The 20,285-nt window shown below is 38.6% G+C and overlaps 1 protein-coding gene across 8 annotated transcripts in view; it reads right to left on the minus strand.

The window, feature by feature from the left end:
- MTDH (metadherin) overlaps positions 1-17,348 on the minus strand; it is a 55,600-nt gene extending 38,252 nt beyond the window's left edge. For all 8 annotated transcript variants that reach the window (XM_012723024.1, XM_012723023.1, XM_012723021.1 and 5 more), the window contains exons 1-2: positions 16,672-17,348; positions 4,953-5,054 (exon numbers count right to left, since the gene is read on the minus strand). In XM_012723024.1, the coding sequence (XP_012578478.1) occupies positions 4,953-5,054; positions 16,672-17,052 (483 nt within the window). In that variant the 5' untranslated portion in view covers positions 17,053-17,348. The remainder of the gene's footprint in view (positions 1-4,952; positions 5,055-16,671) is intronic.
- Between the last annotated feature and the right edge of the window lie 2,937 nt (positions 17,349-20,285).

The raw sequence follows: 20,285 nt of genomic DNA on the forward strand, positions 1-20,285 counted from the left end.
TGAGGGGAGCAGCGGGGGGGTCAGGAGAGGTCTGCCACGCCATGTGGTCACCTCCGGGGCAGGCGGGGATCGAACTCATGCGCAAGTGGCTTTTTGCTTCTTAGTGCTGTGCTTTAACCCGCTGCACCACCAGGAAGGGCCCATACTTATTTATTTCAAAATCATGATAATACACTATAACATATAATTTTACTATAAAAACCGTTGTTTTCCAAAACAAAATACATTGTAGGGCAAAAAGTGGCATGTTTTACTTTTTCAACTATCTTTAATGTCTGACTTAAAAGACAGCTGGATTCCTACATCTGCTTTAGCATCAATTTATTGTTATATGTTGTTTGCTTGAAACATATGAAAAAAATTTGGCTATATATAATTGGCTAGGGGAGGAGTATTTCATATAATTGATATTCTGGCTAGCATGGCCAGGGTTACGGGGATGCGAGGAGCTACTATTAATGGGGCAAAAGATTTCTTTCAGGAAGGAAGAAAATTTTCACAGAAGCCAGAAAAGCTGTAAAACCTAAATTATTTACTAAAGTTAGTGTAAATACACTAAAGTTGTATGTTTAAAATAAGACAATTTTTATGGCATGTCAAAATAAAGCTGGTTAAGAAAGAAAAATAATGTGGCTGAAGCTTAGAGAGGTTGAGGCAGGAAAACATGTGTGCCGAGGGCAAGGTCATCAGCTGTTCTCCAGATTGTGGAATGTTTTCTAAGGGCAATGGGAAGTCAGGAAGGTATTAGGTAGAGGAAGGAAAAAGTATATTATACCAATATGTACCCAGCAATAACATCTTAAATTTGTTTCAATATGGAAGCTGAAATTACACCAATGAACTTTCTATATATTTTCTACTCAATAAAACCCATTGGTCTATCTTGTAACTTTTGCCTGATTTTGTAACAAGCAAGCATAAGTCATTTGGAAAATACTGGTTCAGAGTTATTCAGATGTCCCAAAGTGCTGAAACACTCCACTAATACATATGTCACACACATGTATTTTAAATCACACATTAATATAACAGGTAACAAATTCTCTGAATACCAGGAACTCATCAAGTTCATGGCGATGAATTTAAATTTTTAAAATTTCTAATCTTCAATTGGCAACAAAATATTTTATCATTTGCAGCAAATAATTCCTTGAAATGACAGAATCCTATTAATTATTTTGGAGAAAATGTCTGCAAATAACCTAGTATAAGCCAGGGTCTGTAGATCAGTGTTCTTTCAAGTAAAAATGAATAATATGAAGAAAATGGCTAATCCTGTTTAAAATTCAACTGTGCATGTTTTTCAAGATAAAAACTGCTTTCCATATGTACCATACTTTTACAAACTTCTCACTCCTCATAAATTAAAAAGTATGTATTCAAAGGTCAAGACTTAATCAAATTATTCTTACTGCCCTTACTGCACGGACATACTAAGTGAACTAGCATGATTTTTGCTGTGCGTGGACTGTGATGAAGAATATAGCTGTGAGTGGTTTGCCGTCATTTCCTGGATTTGTGCAGTTTTACCCACTATTACTTATATATAATCAGTGCAAATATCAACACAGTGAAAAAGGCAAGTAGTGTGTTAATTATTAAGGAAATAGTTTTGTGTTCTGGACCTAAAAGTGGGGGTCCCTGGACCACATTTTGAACACTGTTGCCTCAGAAATAGAGGGAACATTATTTACCAGCAAAGTAATCTTGGTCAATTCACTAAGTTCTTTTTAATGAGCTTTATTTAAAAAAAAGCCAAAACTGTTCATCAAGTAAAAAATTTTGTAAACTGTGCAGCATCATTAAAATGTCAGTGCTTATTATACTTAACAATGCCTGTTATCAGTATTTTGATAGGGTATCACTGCATTTATTCTAAACAACCTGATGGTAACCAAATTTTATGTATTTTGCTTCTGTTGATTTTCCTTACTAACAGTCTTTATACCTCTTAGTTCAGACTCATACAATCACAGATGCAAGACGGATCCTTGCATCATAACTAAGTATTTATTATACTTCCTCAACATAACTAAGTATTTATTATACTTCCTCAACATAACTAAGTATTTATTATACTTCCTCACCCTACCCTAAACCCCGTCAAACTTGTATAGGCTTTTAGTTTAGTATATCGAAATACACTTTCAGCTATTCTGCTGTGTATGTCTGATTTTGTTCATTTGTTTCTCTCCTTGCAAAAATTGGACCCTCCACTTGTGCTTGCTGAAATATCATACTCATTCTTAGGTGTTCAATTAAATCAGTCTTTTTTCTGGGTATCCAAACAGTGTAAATCTCCTCTGTATATAAGGCACTTCATGCTTATTTTACCAGATAATTTTTCTTGAGGTTGCCTTTCTTTAACTGAATTGTAATTTTTCTGAGTATCTCTTATATTTCTTTTTATTCCCTTAGTGTGTAGAATAACACAATGCAGTCTGGGTCATAGTACAATATGTACTCTACTAAGCCCAGGTCTAAGAAACTTTGACCATTATATTCAAATAAAGACCCAAAAAAACATGCAGTTTAACCTGCTTAGCCAAGACCTAGAAGTGCTATATTATATGCCATTTTTAGAAAAATTTAGTATTATAAGGTTTACTCAGCTAACAAGGTAAGGTTGTTCAATACCATAGCTTAGAATGCAATTACTTGTAAATCATACTTCTCAAGGAGCCCAAAATATGGCTGAGATGAAAACTAATGTACAATAATGTATGTTAAAGTACATAAGCAGATCTAAGAAGTATTTGCTTGCAAAGAAAAACAATGTATTAAAAACAGCACATGTTTTAAAACACAAAAACCATACTTAATGTAATGGCATCAGTTGTTTAAACTGAACCAGGTTAGAAAGCTTAATGTTAAAATGCAGGATGGCAAAAACAAACAACCGGTTCTCCCTGGTGGCACAGCGGGTTAAAGCACGGCACTAAGAAGCTTAAGCCACTTCTGCATGAGTTTGATCCCTGCCTGCCCCCGGAGGTGACCACATGGCGCGGCAGACCTCTCCTGACCCGCCCGCTGTTCCCCTCAGCAGTGTACTTAAACAGTCTGCCTGTTCTGCCCCCCACTCTGTCTCTGGTGGCTCCTCCCACCCTCCGCATCTCTGGCCTGTACCCCAGTTCTGTATGAATAAATAAAAACAAACAAACAAACAACCAATGCTGAGGTGGCTGTGGCTAGCTTCATAGTGCTGCACTTTAACGTGTTGCTCTACTAGGGAAGGCCCGGCCAGGGAGGTGACCCACATGGCGTGGCAGACTTCTCCTGTTCCACCCGCTACTCCTCTCAACACTGTACTACATCAGTTGGCGTATTCTGCTCCCCACTGTCTATGTTGAATCCTCTCACTGCTCATGCACCTCTGGCCTGTACCCCAGCTCTGCATGCATAAATAAATAAATCATTAAAAAACAAAACAAAACACTAGCAGTGTATTGTAACATTTACTATGCAAAAAGTCAAATCAAATAGTCAACAAACCCAAGGTAGGAGCTTGGGTACTGAAAAAAAAAAAAACAAAACTGAAAGGAGGCAATTATTGTCAATTGATTAGAAAGTGCCTGGGTTTGACACAGAATAAATTAAGTTCTAACCCTACTTCAGAAACTGAAATTCCTCTATAAAATGGGGCTGTTGCTACTAGCCTGACAAATATTTTTGAGAGGAACAGAACACTAAGAACACATTGAAGTCAGCTGGGTCTGGGTTACAACTGACTATACTTTAGTAGATTCGTTAATTTAAGTCTTTGGTTTCTTATTTGTGAGAGAGGTACAATACTGCCTCCTCAAAGGGCTTGCAAAAATAAATAACCATATTAAATCATGTCAACTATTATAATTATTTTCTAACATAAAAATTTCAGAATGATTATAAACTTTTGAACAGTGGTTTTTATATCCTAATGCACCCAAAATAATTAATCTATATGTTCAATTATCAGAGATGAATGGAAGTTCATTAACTGTTCCGACTGTAAGTTCTTCAGGCTATTTCAGGGTGTGGAAGCAGGAAATTAGGTATAAAATGCTTAAAAGTACACAGTTAAGAAACAGAAAATACTAGATAGCAGAGTTATAAATCTGTATCAGCAATATAAATCATTCATGCTATAAATTTACAATTCCTAAATTAGCTACATATTTACTAACATGTCATTTACACTTAATTTTTTTGTTAAAGGCAAAGTCAGACATACATTTAATTCTTTCTCACAAACATCCTTCATTTAGCCCCCTACCTGTAGTTGCCTTGACCCTACACAAATTTCACATGGAGTTATAAGAAGAAAACTGGTCTTACCAACTTTTCAAGTGTATTTTGAAACTTCAAGCATTAAGAAACTGTAGCAACTACTACTTTATGAGGATGGGACAGCTGCACCCTAGTTCCTAGAAAATACTTACCAATCTGTGGTTGTCTTCCTGAAAAGGAGTCATGCATAGAGTTAAAAAAAAAAAAAAAGGGAATATATAATGTACCAAAGAAAGAATCACTATTAAGTTTCATACACATTTTGCTTACTTCTAAGTCAACTCAAATCAAAATGGGTCAATTCTAATACTGGCAACTGGAAGAAGTGAATAAAATCCCTGAAATATACCATTCAGAGGGTCTGATGACTTTCTTATTTGAAAATGTAACAGAGGACTTACAGACCTCTTATCACTGACCTGAGAATAGAAGATATCCTTTTGTTAAGTAAGTCAAACTGTTTAATTAGTAGACCACTATGTTTCTATTACAACAGAATTTTACTTTAATGTCACAACAATGTTTAGAGTACTTGGTGACATAGTCTCCTTAAAAAACTTTTACTAACTATCCATCTACAATAAATTCAGATTTTTTAAAATGGGATTATAACAAAATTTTATCATTTCAGTATGTTACTCTCGTTATTAAGAACTGTGCTATGTTTCATTTTCCTTGAAGCTTACCTTTTCATTTTTCTTGTCTGTCTCTACAGGTTGCTTTGCTGTTACACTTCGAGGAGTTCGGACAACTTCCTCCTCAGTAACTTCAATAGTCCGTCCATTTGGCTGCATAGGCAATAAAAATTAATCTTATCAAACTGCTGGACAGATTAAAGGTTTCTATTCAGGAAACAGAATATACCACCACCAGATTCTACTTCCTGACTCAAGTTAAAAGGTTTTTATACAATCAACTGATGGACTACTGTCCCAGAAATAGTTTTGTAATATAAATAGCTTATAAACAAAATATTACACTACAAGTATCTTTGCTGATCTCACCTGGGTATCACCCCTTCAACAAAAATGTATGGAACAGAAGCAGGAAAAAGGAGAACTACATTGTTTTTATACTCTGATCGTGAATTAGTTGTGTAATTTCAGAATATTTAACTCATTATTTTTGAGACTTAAATCTCCATGTACAAAATAATGTCTGTTCAAAAGCTGTAATTTTTTTTCTGTAAAGATCCAGATAGAAGGTATTTTAGGTTCTGTGGGTCTTGCAAAACCAAAATTCTCCTACTGTACCACAAAAGCAGCTATAGATGATGAATAATTACTGTGGCTGTGTTCCAAGGAAATTTTATTTATAAGCACATGTGGCAAGTCAGATTTGGTCTAAGGACCATAGTTTATTGTTCTCTCTGTTGGGTAATTTATAGTGACCCCTGTAATTCTGTAATCTACTGTTCTGGCATTAAGAAGCTTTGCCAACATACTACCACAGTTTAAAGTGCTCTATCAGCTTTCTTAACATTCCTAAAATAAAATGGTAACATCTGGAGGTGTTCAATGGCAGAATTAGTCTATGAATACCAACCCTGGTTTTTAATCAGAATCATTAGTTTTTGAGATTTTTTTAAAAAATAAAACTGAGCCTCATCATCAGAAGTACATTTAAATCCGGGAGTTTGAAAAGTGAGGTTCAAGTACCTATTCTAACATCTTGTTTCTGGATCCTGCAACTTGCCCATTTCATTTGCCCATTTCCCTTCATATTCAACACATAAATTAGTAAGTCAGTATACTAGTTATAGTTGTTTCATTTCAGTTCTCACAGAGTAATTTCCATCACATGGCCTACACACTATAGCAGAACTATATGTAAGAAAACAATGTGAGCGTTCAGTCTCCATAATGTAGCTTTACCTGCAGTTGTGAAAAATGTATGTAGTTGGAAAGAGACCTATAACACACTAATAGCCAATTTATAGGCTTCCCAAAAATTATGATAGAGAAATAAAAACAAATACCACCTTTTGCTGATCAAAATTCCTGTTAATACAAACTTAAATCTATAAAGTCTTTAAAAAAATGTTTATTTATTTATGCATGTAAGAATTGGGGTACAGTACAGAGATGCAGGCGGTGAGAGGATTCACCAGCGACAGAGTAGGGAGCAGAACAGGCAGGTGTACTGAAATACACTCTGAGGGGAGCAGCGACAGGAGAGGTCTGCCATGCCTTGTGGGTCACCTCGCACCACAGTGGCTGTGGATAGCTTCATAGTGCTGCACTTTAACCCACTGCGCCACCAGAGAGGGCCCTAATCTACAAGGTCTTAAGTAACCTGTTAGATGTCTAATGTCAAAACCAGGTATCCTCATCTTGATCTGGGTTTCTACTGTGCTATTTTGTCACTTTTATGTTACCTCTTCTAATCACTAGCTCCTATTCATTATATGTGTGAGTGACAGGGCTGGGGGGGGGGGGAGAAGCAGGTGTGGAAGAAGCAATGTATAGTAAAGGAAGCCTTGGAATGAAATCTGAATTAAGTCATATCCACATTAGGAATATAAAACTCAAGTTCAATTTCCAATGTCACCATCCTATCAATGCTCATGCTATTTCTTTAGTTCATACCATCCTTTACAACCAAACTTACTTTTTCTTATATCCTGTGGTTAATTTCACCTTTCTGTGTAAGCCTTACACCAACTGAGGCATTGTGGTGTTGCAATTTCATACTTTTCTCATCTCTTTAACTGGTAGCTAATAAGGTTTAGGATCTGCAAACTTCATTTAACTAATCTCTTCAGGAAACTCTCCACTTCCATTTTACTCATGTAAATGACTACACTGAGTCATTTCAAATTATTTGCTAATTGATAAAAGGTTAGAAATTAAGCAGCTAAAAAACGGTCTTAAAAACCCACTATAAAAGTTCAATGCAGTTGCTCTGTGACCAACTACAACACTGTTGATTAAAGCCTTTCAAATGAAAGGTGAAAACTACGTTGCCTTTCAAACATACACAAAGCCTAAAACCCTCAATCAGTGGCTTATAGAACACTCAGCTTCTATTTCATAGAGTGAAATTATTAGCAAGCCAAAGGTGGTCCCCCTACCACCCTATGAGAATCTGACTTTCTTCTTTGCAATATCAGTTTATGTAAGTGGCCAGAGCTGCAGCTGTTCTTTGCCGGCTATGCAGATTTCCCAATTTTCCACTTTGGGCTTTATATAGCTCTTATCATCCTATAAATCATCAACAATTCCCCATAAATAACTGATACTATGAAACAATATGCCCATCCTAAGAGTAGTCAACAGAATTCCTAGGTACCAGCAAAAAAGGATACAGTGCTTGGTTGGTTTCTCCTAGCCATCAACAGCATTAATCTGTCCTCTTACTTTGCCACTAGTTAATCAAGTCAGCCTTGTCCCAGAAACTGTTAACCACATTTGATTTAGCAAATCCTTAAGTGGGAATATATATATATCTGCTCACACGAGAAGCAAATAACTGCGAAGATAGTTTCAATCTCCAGAGATGTAAATCTGGGTTTTAAACCCAAGCATTATTTTCTCTGCTTGTGAAGCCTTAATACATGGCTGCTTTTGCAGATTAGCAAATTATGTAGACCTCTTACTGTACCCCAGTTTTAAAATTCTCTAGCAAACTCTCAGGTGTTCCCTCCCAGGGTCAATCTAAGTTAATTTTCTATATAACACAGAATCTGTTATTTTAAATTAAACCACTCAAGGATGTTTCTAAAATTTAAGAAAACCAACAAGTAACAGGAAAATTAGATAATCATTTTTATATGGTGAAACTTCTTAGAGACACAGCCTTGCCTGCCTAATTACTGAATATTCTCCCAGCTCCATCCTGAATTCCTTTTTAAGTGCATGTACCGAAGAACGTAGTTGTGTGTGTGTGTGTATTGGGAGGTATGGCAATAAATCAGTATAAGATACACAATTAAGAATCAGGAAAATAAAATGGAGGAGGGGACCACATAGCAAAAGGAGCTGGGTCTTATTCTGATTTCAAGGAAATAAAGTTCACATAGATAATCTTCAGTTTATTAATCCCATAATGTTTATAAAGTACGCATGCACCAGGTACTAGGTTACAAACTATAGGAACATATGACATATGAAAGAAATCTGATACCCAGAATTTGAGTTCAGATGAAGACACACTTAATAAATGGGCTACAATCAATTTGAAGACTCTACATCTGTGTTAAATGAATACGTGGCAAATGAATATGTATCTCAGAGAGCATAGAGTTTTAACATTTGACCACTAAAATAAATGTGCTGCAAACAATTTGAAGACTCTTTACACCTGTGTCAAATGAATATGTTGCAAATGAGTATGTATCTAAGAGAGCATACAGTTTTAACATTTGATGGTTAAAATGAAACCTATTCCAACCTATTTGGCATCTTATTTTTACTTAGGTAAATTTTATTTCTGGCCACAAAATGTAAAAACTATGACTTAAACTACTTGTAAAATTCTTAAGTTTAGAACCTACAAAAGCAATATAAATACCAAATATTAAATATGAAAAGTTCATGAGCTTCAGAGTTGGATAAATCTGGGATTAAGGCTCATTCCTATATTTAGCCACTGTAGTTTTTTTTTTTTTAAAGATTTATTTATTTATTCATACAGAAACGTGGTACAGGCCAGAGATGCGGAGGGTGAGAGGATTCACCAGGGACAGAGTGGGGAGCAGAACAGAAAAATCAACGAAGTACACTGCTGAGGGGAGCAGTGGGCGGGTCAGGAGAGGTCTGCCATGCCATATGGATCTCCTCGCGGGCAAGTAGGGATCAAACTCATGAGGAAGTGACTTAAGCTTCTTAGTGCAGTGCTTTAACTCGCTGAGCCACCAGGGAGGGCTTAGCCACTATACTTTTTAAGCAGTTTCTTTGACCTAACGGTTTCATCATTTGTAAATATGAGAAAGAAAATAAGTACTGTCTATGTAGCTCTCTTGTTAAAATGACAGTAAATGAGAGAACACCTGAAAGCGAACTTTGCTAGAGAAAGTTCAAACTATCTTCAAATTTTCCTCCTCAAAGCTATGGTCTAGCATTCAGGACATTTTTTCATACTGATAAGATCAAAATGAATGTTAAGTCCTCGCGGCCAAGAGGATCAAGAAAGAACACGTGTATCCATTAGGTCCAATCCTGCAGCCATAACTACTTTGGGGAAGTTAACAGAGTGTAAGTGGTAAGTAGATACATTCTCTCAGAGGCTAGAAATATTCCAGGTTTGCTTGAGAAAGCAGTATAATTATCTTTCTTTTAAAAAACACTACTTATATATTTTACTATTTTTCTAAGAAAGTTACATACTAACTTTTCATTCACTCAGTACTCAATTAGAACACAGTAGCTTGTAACAAGATAGGTACAATCCCAAATCTCAAGAAGCCTAAAACCTAACAAAGCAAAAAGACAGGTGTACAATAGTAGCACATACTGGAATAAAGACAAAAGGAATACCTTTGTCCTGGCTCTAACACACAAACAAAGGGAAGGAGGAGGGGCCAGCTGACCAGTTAGCCCAAAACACTACTCTTTTCAGGTATTCCAAACTATCGCTTTCACTACTACATCAGGGATTCCGGGGCTGTTTTTACAGTATAGAAAGATGTCATATAGTCAAGTTATGCTGAAAATACACAGCATTGGTTTTCTTTCTGATGGGTAATGATTAGGAACAGGGAATATAGCAAACACATCCAGGCACTTATTTCTTGAATTCTAATGTGTGCCTTCTGAACACTGGCATTCTATAGAACAGTTTGAAAACAACTAGCATAATTGGAAAGAAAACAACATTTAAAAACAGGTCAATTACACAAATTCCTCATTTAAATTCCTGATTTTGTTCAATAATTTAAAAATACTTTCAAGGCTTTCATAACCTTAAGAACTTTAATAATACCAAACACAACAAAAACAAGTGTTTAGTGTTTATTGCTGCTCTTGGTTTTGTCTAAGATGAGCATAACTATTAATATGCTCTTCTCTGTCATAGCTATTAAAGGCTTTTTCTGCGAGGCTTCCAGAATAAAATGACAAGGTGAAAAAATACTGTTGTATAACCAAACAAATAAGAATCAAAATTCTGCAGCTCTTGTAAAGGTCATTTAACTTTTCAACAGAGACTCCTGATGCCATAAGTAAAATTTAAAAGCAATAAAGAAAGTTGCAACTCACTGGGAAAATTGAATTTGCTTTCTGAATGTAATATAATTTCCTGGAATATGCTATCAAACCCAGAGAAGTATAGTGGAAATAACGGTAAGTTTTTATTCTAGAAATTAGGATACTGTTTTGCCTTGGAAATTCATTTGCTCCATGACCTTAACTAAAAATCTCTGTGAATCTCAAGATTCCGCTTCTGCAAAACAGGTATATTTATCTTTACCTACCATTCAGGATTCTTTAATCAATGACTTATTTTAAGAATTAAAAACTAAGGAGACCAGTAACTTAAAATTAAAAAGAAACCAGGTAGGTGGGGGTAGGTGGTAATATAATTTATCTTTATTACCACCAAGGAAAAGACAGCAAAATCACTACTTAAAAATAAAAGACATATTTTTCTTGAGAATATCTATAAAGACACATTTATTTGGCCAGTAGCAGATTTTTTTTTAAAAGATTTATTTATTTGTGCATACAGAACTGGGGTACAAGCCAGAGGCTCAGGGGTGGCGAGAGGCTTCACCAGAGACAGAGTGGAGAACAGAACAAGCAGATAGACAAAGCACACTGCCAAGGGGAGCAGCCGGTGGGTCAGGAGAGGTCTGCCACCCCATGTGGTCACCTCCGGGGCAGGCAGGGACCAAACTCATGAGGAAGTGAGGAAGCAAACTCCTGAGGAAGTGAGGAAGCAAACTCCTGAGGAAGTGGCTTTAGATTCTCAGTGCTGTGCTTTAACCCTCTGCGCCACCAGGGAGGCCCTGGCCAGTAACAAACAGATTATCTAATTAAAATACAAGGTGTCATTTTAGCTACTTCATTCAGCATTTATGAACTGAATAATCACCAATGGCTCTTAAACGCCAGATACTGTTTGTCATTGTATTTTAAGCCTTGTAATCTGTTGGAGGGAGATCTGCACATTCCTACCTCTGACGGCTGATCCCCTACCCCCCACTCCAAAGGAAATGGGTAACTTACAAACTTGGAGAACTATAACAAAGGGAACAGAAGCAGTTGAGACAGAAAATAGGACAGGATGCTTACTTCAACTGAGTAATCAGGAAAAGATTTTCGTGGCAGCTGAGTTTTAAGATGAGCTCTAAAGGGTAATAATGCGGACAAGACTGTCCCACAAGTGTCAATAGTAGTTCATGTAAAGGCAGTGGCTTGTTAAAATCTGAAGAACTGAAGAAAGATCACTACAGTTGGAGGTAGCAAATATGCCATTCAAAGTCACTTAGACACATTTAGAAAGAAAAACAGGTGCTGTTTCATAAAGTTTAGATTATAAATGCAGATGCTTCTAAAGTATTGGTTTTGGACAGGCAATTTACCTAAAAAAAATAAATAAATAAAAGCACTTACTAAAGTGCTGGACTGGAGCCAGTCAAAAGAAACTACTGCTGTAACAAGTGAGCTAAGGTGCCACTAAACTGAGTAGTCAAAATGATTATGCATTTTGGAGAGAAAACTGATGGTACCTGCTGATGGATTAGTATGAGATGAGGAAAAGGCAAGAGTTCTGATGATTCTTACTTAACTGAATGGATTGTCATTACCAGAAATGGAAAAGACCAGGAGAGGATAGGGAACCGAATTTTGTTTTGGAGATGAGGACTGAACAACTCCACATTTATAATTGGAGACATCAAGTATATACAAGCCTTGGAGTACTGAAGTTGGAAGGTCCAGCTACAGAGAGAGACTAATATGTATATACAGTTGATCCACATTATTCAGGGATTTCTTACAGGAATATACCTTATTCACCAAGATTTATTTGTAACCCTCAAATCAATACTGATCATACAGAACTATAAAAAAAATCCTGAGTTATGGCCCTCCCTGGTGGCACAATGGGTTAGGACATAGCACTGCAAACTAGCAGTGCTAGCCCCTTCAGTTTGACCCTCAGCCCCGGAGGTGACCCACATGGCACAGCAGACCTCTCCTGACCCACCAGCTACTCCCCTCAGCAGTGTACTTCGTTTACCTATTGTTCTGCTCCCCACTCTGTCTCTGGTGAATCTTCTCACTGCCCCTGCACCTCTGGCCTGTACGCCAGTTCTATATGCATAAGTAAGTAAATCTTAAAAAAAAAAAATCCTGAGTTGCTCTATAGGCATTCCTATGCCACACTCTGCCTTCTTGTTTTAGCTCTTGTGCAAAATAAAGCAAACATTCAAAAAGATTAATAATAACTCTAGCTGGGGAGCTAGGAATGGCTTACAGTAGAGGGAGCACTGTAGCTGTGCCTTGATGAATAGGTAGAAATTGGTGACAGAGAGATAGGCCTTTTAAATAAGAAAATGTGAGTAAAGAACCACAGAAGACTAATATTAATGTCTTAGAAGTAATGGTAAGAAATCTGAGATGGGATCAGGAGGAAGCTCGAATGAAACATCAGATTGGATTTTTGTTAAACAAGTGATGCGAAAACTACTGAAAAATGTGAACATGAAAGTCTTATGATCACAGTCGGGCTTTAAAAGATTTAACTAGCATGAGTGGGTAGAAAGGATTGGCAAACAAAGAGACCAGAAGCAGGAAAACCAGTTAGGATGCTGTCAGAATCAACCAAGTAAAAAGTAATAAAGTCTAAAAGTAGGGCAGTGGTTACTAGACAGAAATAATGAATCCAAGATACCACATACTATTACAGTGATTTACTAGCCACAGAAAGATGGACTTCACACAATTCAAGTCAGAAATAGAAAGCTAATTTCACTGTAAAAAATATAAATATGGCTCATATGGTCTTTTCCAGGCATGAAGAACAGGGTAAGTTGCATAAATACCTGGTGGACAGCTTCATATATTATGCATTCAATGATTATTTACTGAGGGCCAACTTCTAGGTACTGTTATACAGGCATACAAAAAACAAATACTACTTTTTTATTCACTGTGCTTATACTGACAAATGCAACATGGCAAATCTTTATAAAAATTCTTTCTAACACACATAGAACTTATTCAGTAAAATGAATTTTCTTTCAAGATGACCCTGGTTATGGATTTGTAGTTGAATTTAAAGCAATAATTGCTAAAATAATTTATCTAAGACCTCACATCCACACGAATCACTGTTCTGATTAAGTCAAGTAAAAACAGTTCTGAAAGTCTAATACTTCCTCTTAAGTAGATGTCAAGGAAAGACAAATAAGGATGATTTCCAAAATGTCAAAAATGTGCCCAGTAAAAAGTACCTCCCCTCACTTTTAAGGGGGAGGGGACAAACCCCAATTCATGCCCTAAATGACTGATGGCAATACACATGGGGATACAAAATAAATGGGTATAAGCAGTTAAGATTTGAAAAACCCAAACACCACCTATTCTACAAACAAAAACAAGCACGTAGAAACAAATTGTGAATGGAGTTGTGAAAATGGGAATGATTTAAGAGAAAACTAAAAATAATGGGATAAAAGGATGAAAATTGCCATTTAAGCTGCGGTAGCTTATTATATCACTGAATCCACCTGAATCAGAGCCCGCATATCCTAAAACATTAGTGTTTTTCTCACTTATGAGAATGCTATAATAACGAAAAGGCTTAAGATTTAACATGACTCTATGTAGAAATCTTATACTATGCATCGGGAGGCCCTAGTCCAATGACTGATTTCCAAACAGGCAAGGGAGCTTGTCAAAAATGCTCATTCCATAAACCCAGTTACAGGGTAACTGAATTTCTTAGCTCTGTGGTGGGGCTCAGGTATATACAAATTTTATCAAGCATGCAAACTACCTCAATTGCAAGTAATCAGGGGTTATAAAACTATGACCTTTAATGCATAAAACAAGATAAGCCTAACAGAGAGATGTTAAATGCCTTACTTAAATTTAGAGTTCCCCATTCCTCTCAGGCTGACAGAATGAAGTCCTTCTCCCTTCAGCCTCTCTTCTCCAATGTTACTCCTACCCACTTTCTAGCCAAACTTTGTGATAAAGTCTTTCATGCCCACGTGAGCCCAACTTAGGGTTGTATTGTTAATTCTTTGATTATATCTTTTTCCACAACTGGTATAAAAAGTTCCTTGGGGAGAAACTGGGCTTTTAATTTTATATCCCCTTCCAGTGAGACATACAAACATCACATTCTTTTATACTGCCTTCAATTTGTACCCGGCTTTTCTCCAAGTAAATTGTCAGTGCAGTGCAAAGCATATGAGTGCTAAATAAATGGCAATTTCATACTTAACCCTGTAAGGCAGGTTTTCCTATGGGTCATGTCTCAAGATCAAAAAAGAAACCACATTTAGTGGGTCACAACATCATAAAGAAAAGCCAACACAATTATTTGATGTGGATGTGGGTCAGGGTATTGTAATGGAGAATGCATCGAATATTTCTTACTGTGGGATGTATTCAAAAGATTTTGAAAGTCACAGTCATGTAAATGTTGAACATTCAACCACTAGGTTAGTCTTCTCATCCCCTACTCCCAGAGCTAAAACTGTCTTCAAAGGTTCATTCCTCCTTTCCTTAACTCATGGTAAAAATGAGGGGTATGTCCTGAATCTGAGGAGCATTTTTCACAGTGCAAGTTTCACAGGAGTTTGTGTTCCTTTTTCGGATGAGTCATCTGAGTGTCATGATGTGCTTCGGATGGGCTCTTAGAGCACCTGTCTCTCGACTCAAGTCAATCTGAAATTCTAGAAGTCCAGAATGGGAAATGAAATTTTCACAACCACTCAGCTTCTTCCACTCAGCGCTTAGGCTTATTAATGTATGTGGTTTTTTCTCAAGATCAAGTTCTCTCCTTATCTTAGAGCCAGGTTCTCTATTTCCACCATGACATTATACTTTCTGGTAACGTTAGATGCTCTTTATAAATGTAAATGTAATTATGTACGTTCTAAAGCAATGTCCTTCTCTTAAAATAGTATTCTTAAAACAAAAGTGTACCTTCTTCTAGCTTCTGGGCATCTATCATGTATTCTCTTAATCAGCAAGCATGTGAATACTTACCTCGGCCTAGCTGTGACCTGTCATAGCTCTAATACAGCCTTTCACTGTTAACAACAATTTTGAGCTCAGATCCCCCCCTTCTCCAATAACTTTGCTAAATCCCTCCAAACTTCACTAATACTGCTCACACTTCTATGCCACCTACCAGTCTCTGTCATGTTAGATTTATGAATGTCTCCTACCCTGTTTTTCATGAATGCCTCTAAGTCCTATGGGAGTGATCACCAAACATGAGCTGTGCACATCACATAGCAGGACTTTGGGTCTATTTATTTTATTGTGTTGAAGAGAGATTTATCAGTGGATTTAATAGGTTAAGAACTGTTTTGATTTTGCACACCCTCCCTACTGTTGGCTCAGTTGCATTAAAAAGAAAACTATGAAGTACATAATGGGACAGCTAAGGGAAATGGCAAAAAAAGAATGCAGAAATAAAAGATGAAGGCATGATAAAACTAAGCTCTGCATTGCCACACGTGGTCTGGTAAATCGTTGCCCCAATCCCTCTCTACACCATTCTGCTCTGTCATTCCTTTACCTTATTTCAAGCTTCCCACAACACTTGGCTGAACTTGTCTTAGTTCTCTTCATAAAGCCATGTACCCCCAAGTCAATCAGGCAACGGGCTTGGTAGTTCCTTTTGTGGCCTCCACTAGTCACATTTACAAGAATAAGAGCAACCATTTCCCTTTAGCAGTCCCAACTAAAATGGAAGCATGTAGACCTGGGTACCTTTAATCTTCTGCTAAGTCCCAGACTTGTTTAGGTCGTCTCATTTCCTCCGTTGGCTACCATCTCAACAGTGCCTTGAACTAGACAGGTCTTACAGGCGCATAACTTCGCCACACCACCTGAACTTAAGATCCCATTACTCTTCACACAAGCAGCCTAGCCTACCCATAGGCCTAGGAAGGTTATGTTATCCCGTCAACGTTCTGCAAACGGCCTGACCTTTTGCGCTTTTCATTAAACATCACACCCTGACTTCACTTCCTCAGAATCAGTCTTCCCCACCGGTCCTCTACTTCCTTTGGAGTCACCATCAATCCCCAAGTCAGGTAACCGCTGATCACCTCTTCCACCTGGGGAGATCCGCGTCCTGGTTCCCAACTAACCTCACTTTTTCCCCCCCTTTCCCATTCCAGGCTGGGGCGACCGGGGCTCGGCCTCCCGCTCGCTCTAGGGTGTCTCGACGCCGGCCCCTTGCCCCTACTCTACCGCCACTTCTCCCCCTACTCACTTTGGGCTTCTCAGGCAGTTTCTTCCGATTCTTCTTCTTCTGCTCCTCGCTCCTGAGATTCTTCAGGAGGGCCAGGTCGTCGGGGGCCGGAGCCGGCGCGGCCACTGCCTCCTCCCGCTTGCGCGGCGGGCTCCTGCGCTTCTTGCGGGCGCCGGCGCATGCCGCGGCCCAGCCGTAACCCATCAGGAAGAGTAGCAGCAACCCAAGAGCGCCCGTGCCCACCAGGATGACCCAGCCCGGGTACCGCTTCGGCTCCAGCCCTAGGTCGAGGCCCAGCTCAGTGCGCAGAAAGCCTAGGCCGACCGAGAGCATTTCCCGCAACCGGGCCGAGCCGTCCTCGGCCTGCTGGGCCAGCTCGTCCAGCCAGCTCCGTGCAGCCATCTTCCCCGTCACAGGGATTCGTAAGATGACGCTGGGGCTCAGAGACACCGTGGAACGGAGGAGGGAAGAAAGGGAGAAGCGGGCCGGGCTGCCTCAAGCCGAGCGCATCGCGGTCGCCCCTCACGCCGCAGCCGGGATCGGCCGCTGCCACCGCCTGGAGGAGAGGGGGGCTCCCAGTTCCCCCTAGTCAGCCTCACTCGGCGGCCACCAAGAGGAGGGGGCCGATGGGAGGGAGTGTCTCCAGTGGCGGCCGCTAAGCGGCGTCTCCGCACCAGTGACAGGCCCGCTGTCCTCCCTCGGCGGAACAATGGCGGCTCCAGCCGCGAACCACGCTGTGCGCGGGGTTGGCGGGGGCGGGCCGCAGATCACGTGGGCGCGGGTGGGCGGGCTGTGTGGGTCACGTGGGGGAAGGTGGGCGGAGCCGTAGCCTTCTGCGCGAAAACCGACCGTTTGCAGTGGGCGGTGAATGGGTCGCGCGGTTGGAGGCGCGGACCTGGGGACCAGTGACTCAGGACCGAAAGCTGATAGTGCTTAACTGCTTAGCTTCCGTGGGGCGGCTGATGGCTCTGAGTTGGCAGACGCGGCGATTTGAACGAGTCTAGGGGAGGAGCCCTGGAGGAAGAAGGGCGGGAGGGAGTAGACGAGGGAGGGCGGGGAACCGGGTCACGGGGTCTAGGTCAAAGTCTCCCTAATAGGTGTAGGCTTTCTTCCTTCTTTTTCTGGGAGTGGTATTGGGGTGGAAACATGTTTTTTTTTTTTCTTTCTTTCCGTAGATCACCCTTCAGCTAATATGTTCCTAGGTTGAGCTCAGCTGCTCTGAAACTGTGCACTCTTCATCCACGACCTAGGTTTGATTCACAATTGGATATTCTCTTCTGGGTTAACTCACACTCAGCCTCCTACCATTGCCAGCCTTCGCGTCGTTTAGCTCATTCATTCTTGCTCAGTTGTTGTTACGCCCCAGAATTCAAATGTTAGAAAGCCCGTGGGCGGCACTATTTCTCTACTAATTTGTAACTTTTAATAAGAAAAAAGGAAACACATTAGATTGTGTTTTCATGTAGAGGTAACTTCCTCGTTGCATTTTATTTTAAGATTTTCTGCAACACCACATAAGGATTTTTTTAATTCTGGTTTTATATGCTTTGTTGACAACTTCCTTGAGGTAGGGTTAGGATGAAATGAGTTGCCTTTGCAGATTTTAATTACAAAGGTGTTTGGGAGCTGCTTGAGGATTTTTAAATTACATTTTGCTATAAGGAAACTGTTTTAGCATTACATAGTAATTAGCATGCAAGCAAGTGTGTTAAGTGAACTAAGTATAGGCTTTCTGAAATAGAAAATAGGTAATACTAATAACTATCAAATGCCAAAAATGTATTAAGGAGTATTTTGACCTACTTTGCAACAGTGCGGTAAGAGCCTATTGTGATTAAGAGGTGGGAGGGAGTTTTGCAAATAATAAACTACTAAGATGTATACATACTTAGAATTAAAGACTGTGTAAAATACCAGTCCAAAACCTATGTCATTAGAATCTGCTTTGACTTTGAAAGATTCCAGATTCAATTGATATTTATGAAAATATATATATATATAACCCTACCTCTGTTTTGGTTCCAGAATCTGAAGGATCATCACTTTCCTCAGAAATTGCACTGCCCATTCTAGACTTCACCCACTTCAGGGGAGAAGTTATCAGTTAAGCTATTATATATAATAGTAATGGGGTTAGCCTGGCTGCCTAGCAGGTACTGATTGTGCAAAATATCACCTTTCTCCTTTTTTCCCCCTGTAACTGTCCTTTAAAATATGTTTACTGTCTTTGATAATACAGTATAATCACTTTTCACATTTAACTTTCAACTCATCTTTTCAAGCAGATTTTAAAAACGTAAGTTAGGTTACATACTATATACTTTTTTGGACTTATGGATGTAAATGTTCTTATCAACTGATAAAGTACACCTGATAAGGCTCACTAAGACCACACACCTGTAATCTCACAAATATTGGCTTATTAAATTGCAGCAGAATGAAATTTAAGAAAAATTTAAATAAAGCAATGGTAAAGACTCAAAGGACCCTGTGTCTAAAAGGAGTTAGTATCAGGGTTGGCCTAAATAGATTCAGAAGCCTAATTTCTTGGAACTTGCAAAGTCAAGATAAATGTGAAAAGTGGTTTCTGAAACTTCTTACTTGAAGCACTTGGGTTGGGCATTAAAAACGTCTTTTACTAGAGTCAAAGTGACCTGTTCATGGAAAGCCACTCAGAAATAAAAAGGAATGAACTACAAACACATACAACTACATCAATGAACTTCTCAATAATTATGCTAAGTGAAAGAAAGCAGGGCAAAAAAAAAAAAGAGTATGTATTGTCTGATTCCACTTAGCTAAAACCGAAAAATGCAAACTATAGTGTCAAAACAAATGATTACTGGGAGTAGAGAACAGAGGGAGAAAGAAGTGGGATGGAGCGATTACAAAAGGCACTAGAAAGTGGAGTGATGGATATGTACATCTTTATTGTCATGTGGGTTTTAAGAGTGAGTGTGTATGTAAAAACTTCTCAAATTATATATTTTAGATATAGCAGTTGATGTCAACGTATAAAGGAGTTCAAAAGAAAAGTTTTAAAAAGTAGCCTACTTACAAGGGTAGGATCTTACAGTTTCACTGTGGGATTTCTAATAGGGCTTTTGCCAAACATGATTTTAAAAAAATGGGGAGGTTTCTCAATAACTATGTCCTTATGTTAACTAACAACAAGAGTTTTGTGTAGTTTTGCACAATAAATACTCATTTATTATCTGACACCACTGCAATTTCACATTTTATTAGTGGATAATTTGAATTATTAACAGGTTTTTGTTTTGCCATTTAGTGCAATTTTGTCATGAACTTGCTTGTGACTAAATTTCTGTTAATATCCTTAATTGCCTCTGGAAGGTAGAATTCTGGCACTGTAACTGACCATAAAATGTGATTTATAACTGATGCATAAAATGTGATTTAACCCCTTTGAAGCTACATGCAAAAAAATGAAAGTAGATCACTGCCTCACTCCAGTCACAAAAATCAACTAGAAGTGGATTAAAGACCTAGACATAAGAATGGAAACTATAAAATACCTGAAAGCAAAGATGGGTCAAACACTACATGACATACACTTCAGTGACATCTTTAAAGACAGAGCACCCAATGCCACAATAGTGAAGGCAAAGATAAAT

This window comes from Condylura cristata, unplaced genomic scaffold, assembly GCF_000260355.1.
Source record: "Condylura cristata isolate star-nosed mole 26May11 unplaced genomic scaffold, ConCri1.0 scaffold00009, whole genome shotgun sequence".
NCBI lineage: Eukaryota > Metazoa > Chordata > Mammalia > Eulipotyphla > Talpidae > Condylura > Condylura cristata.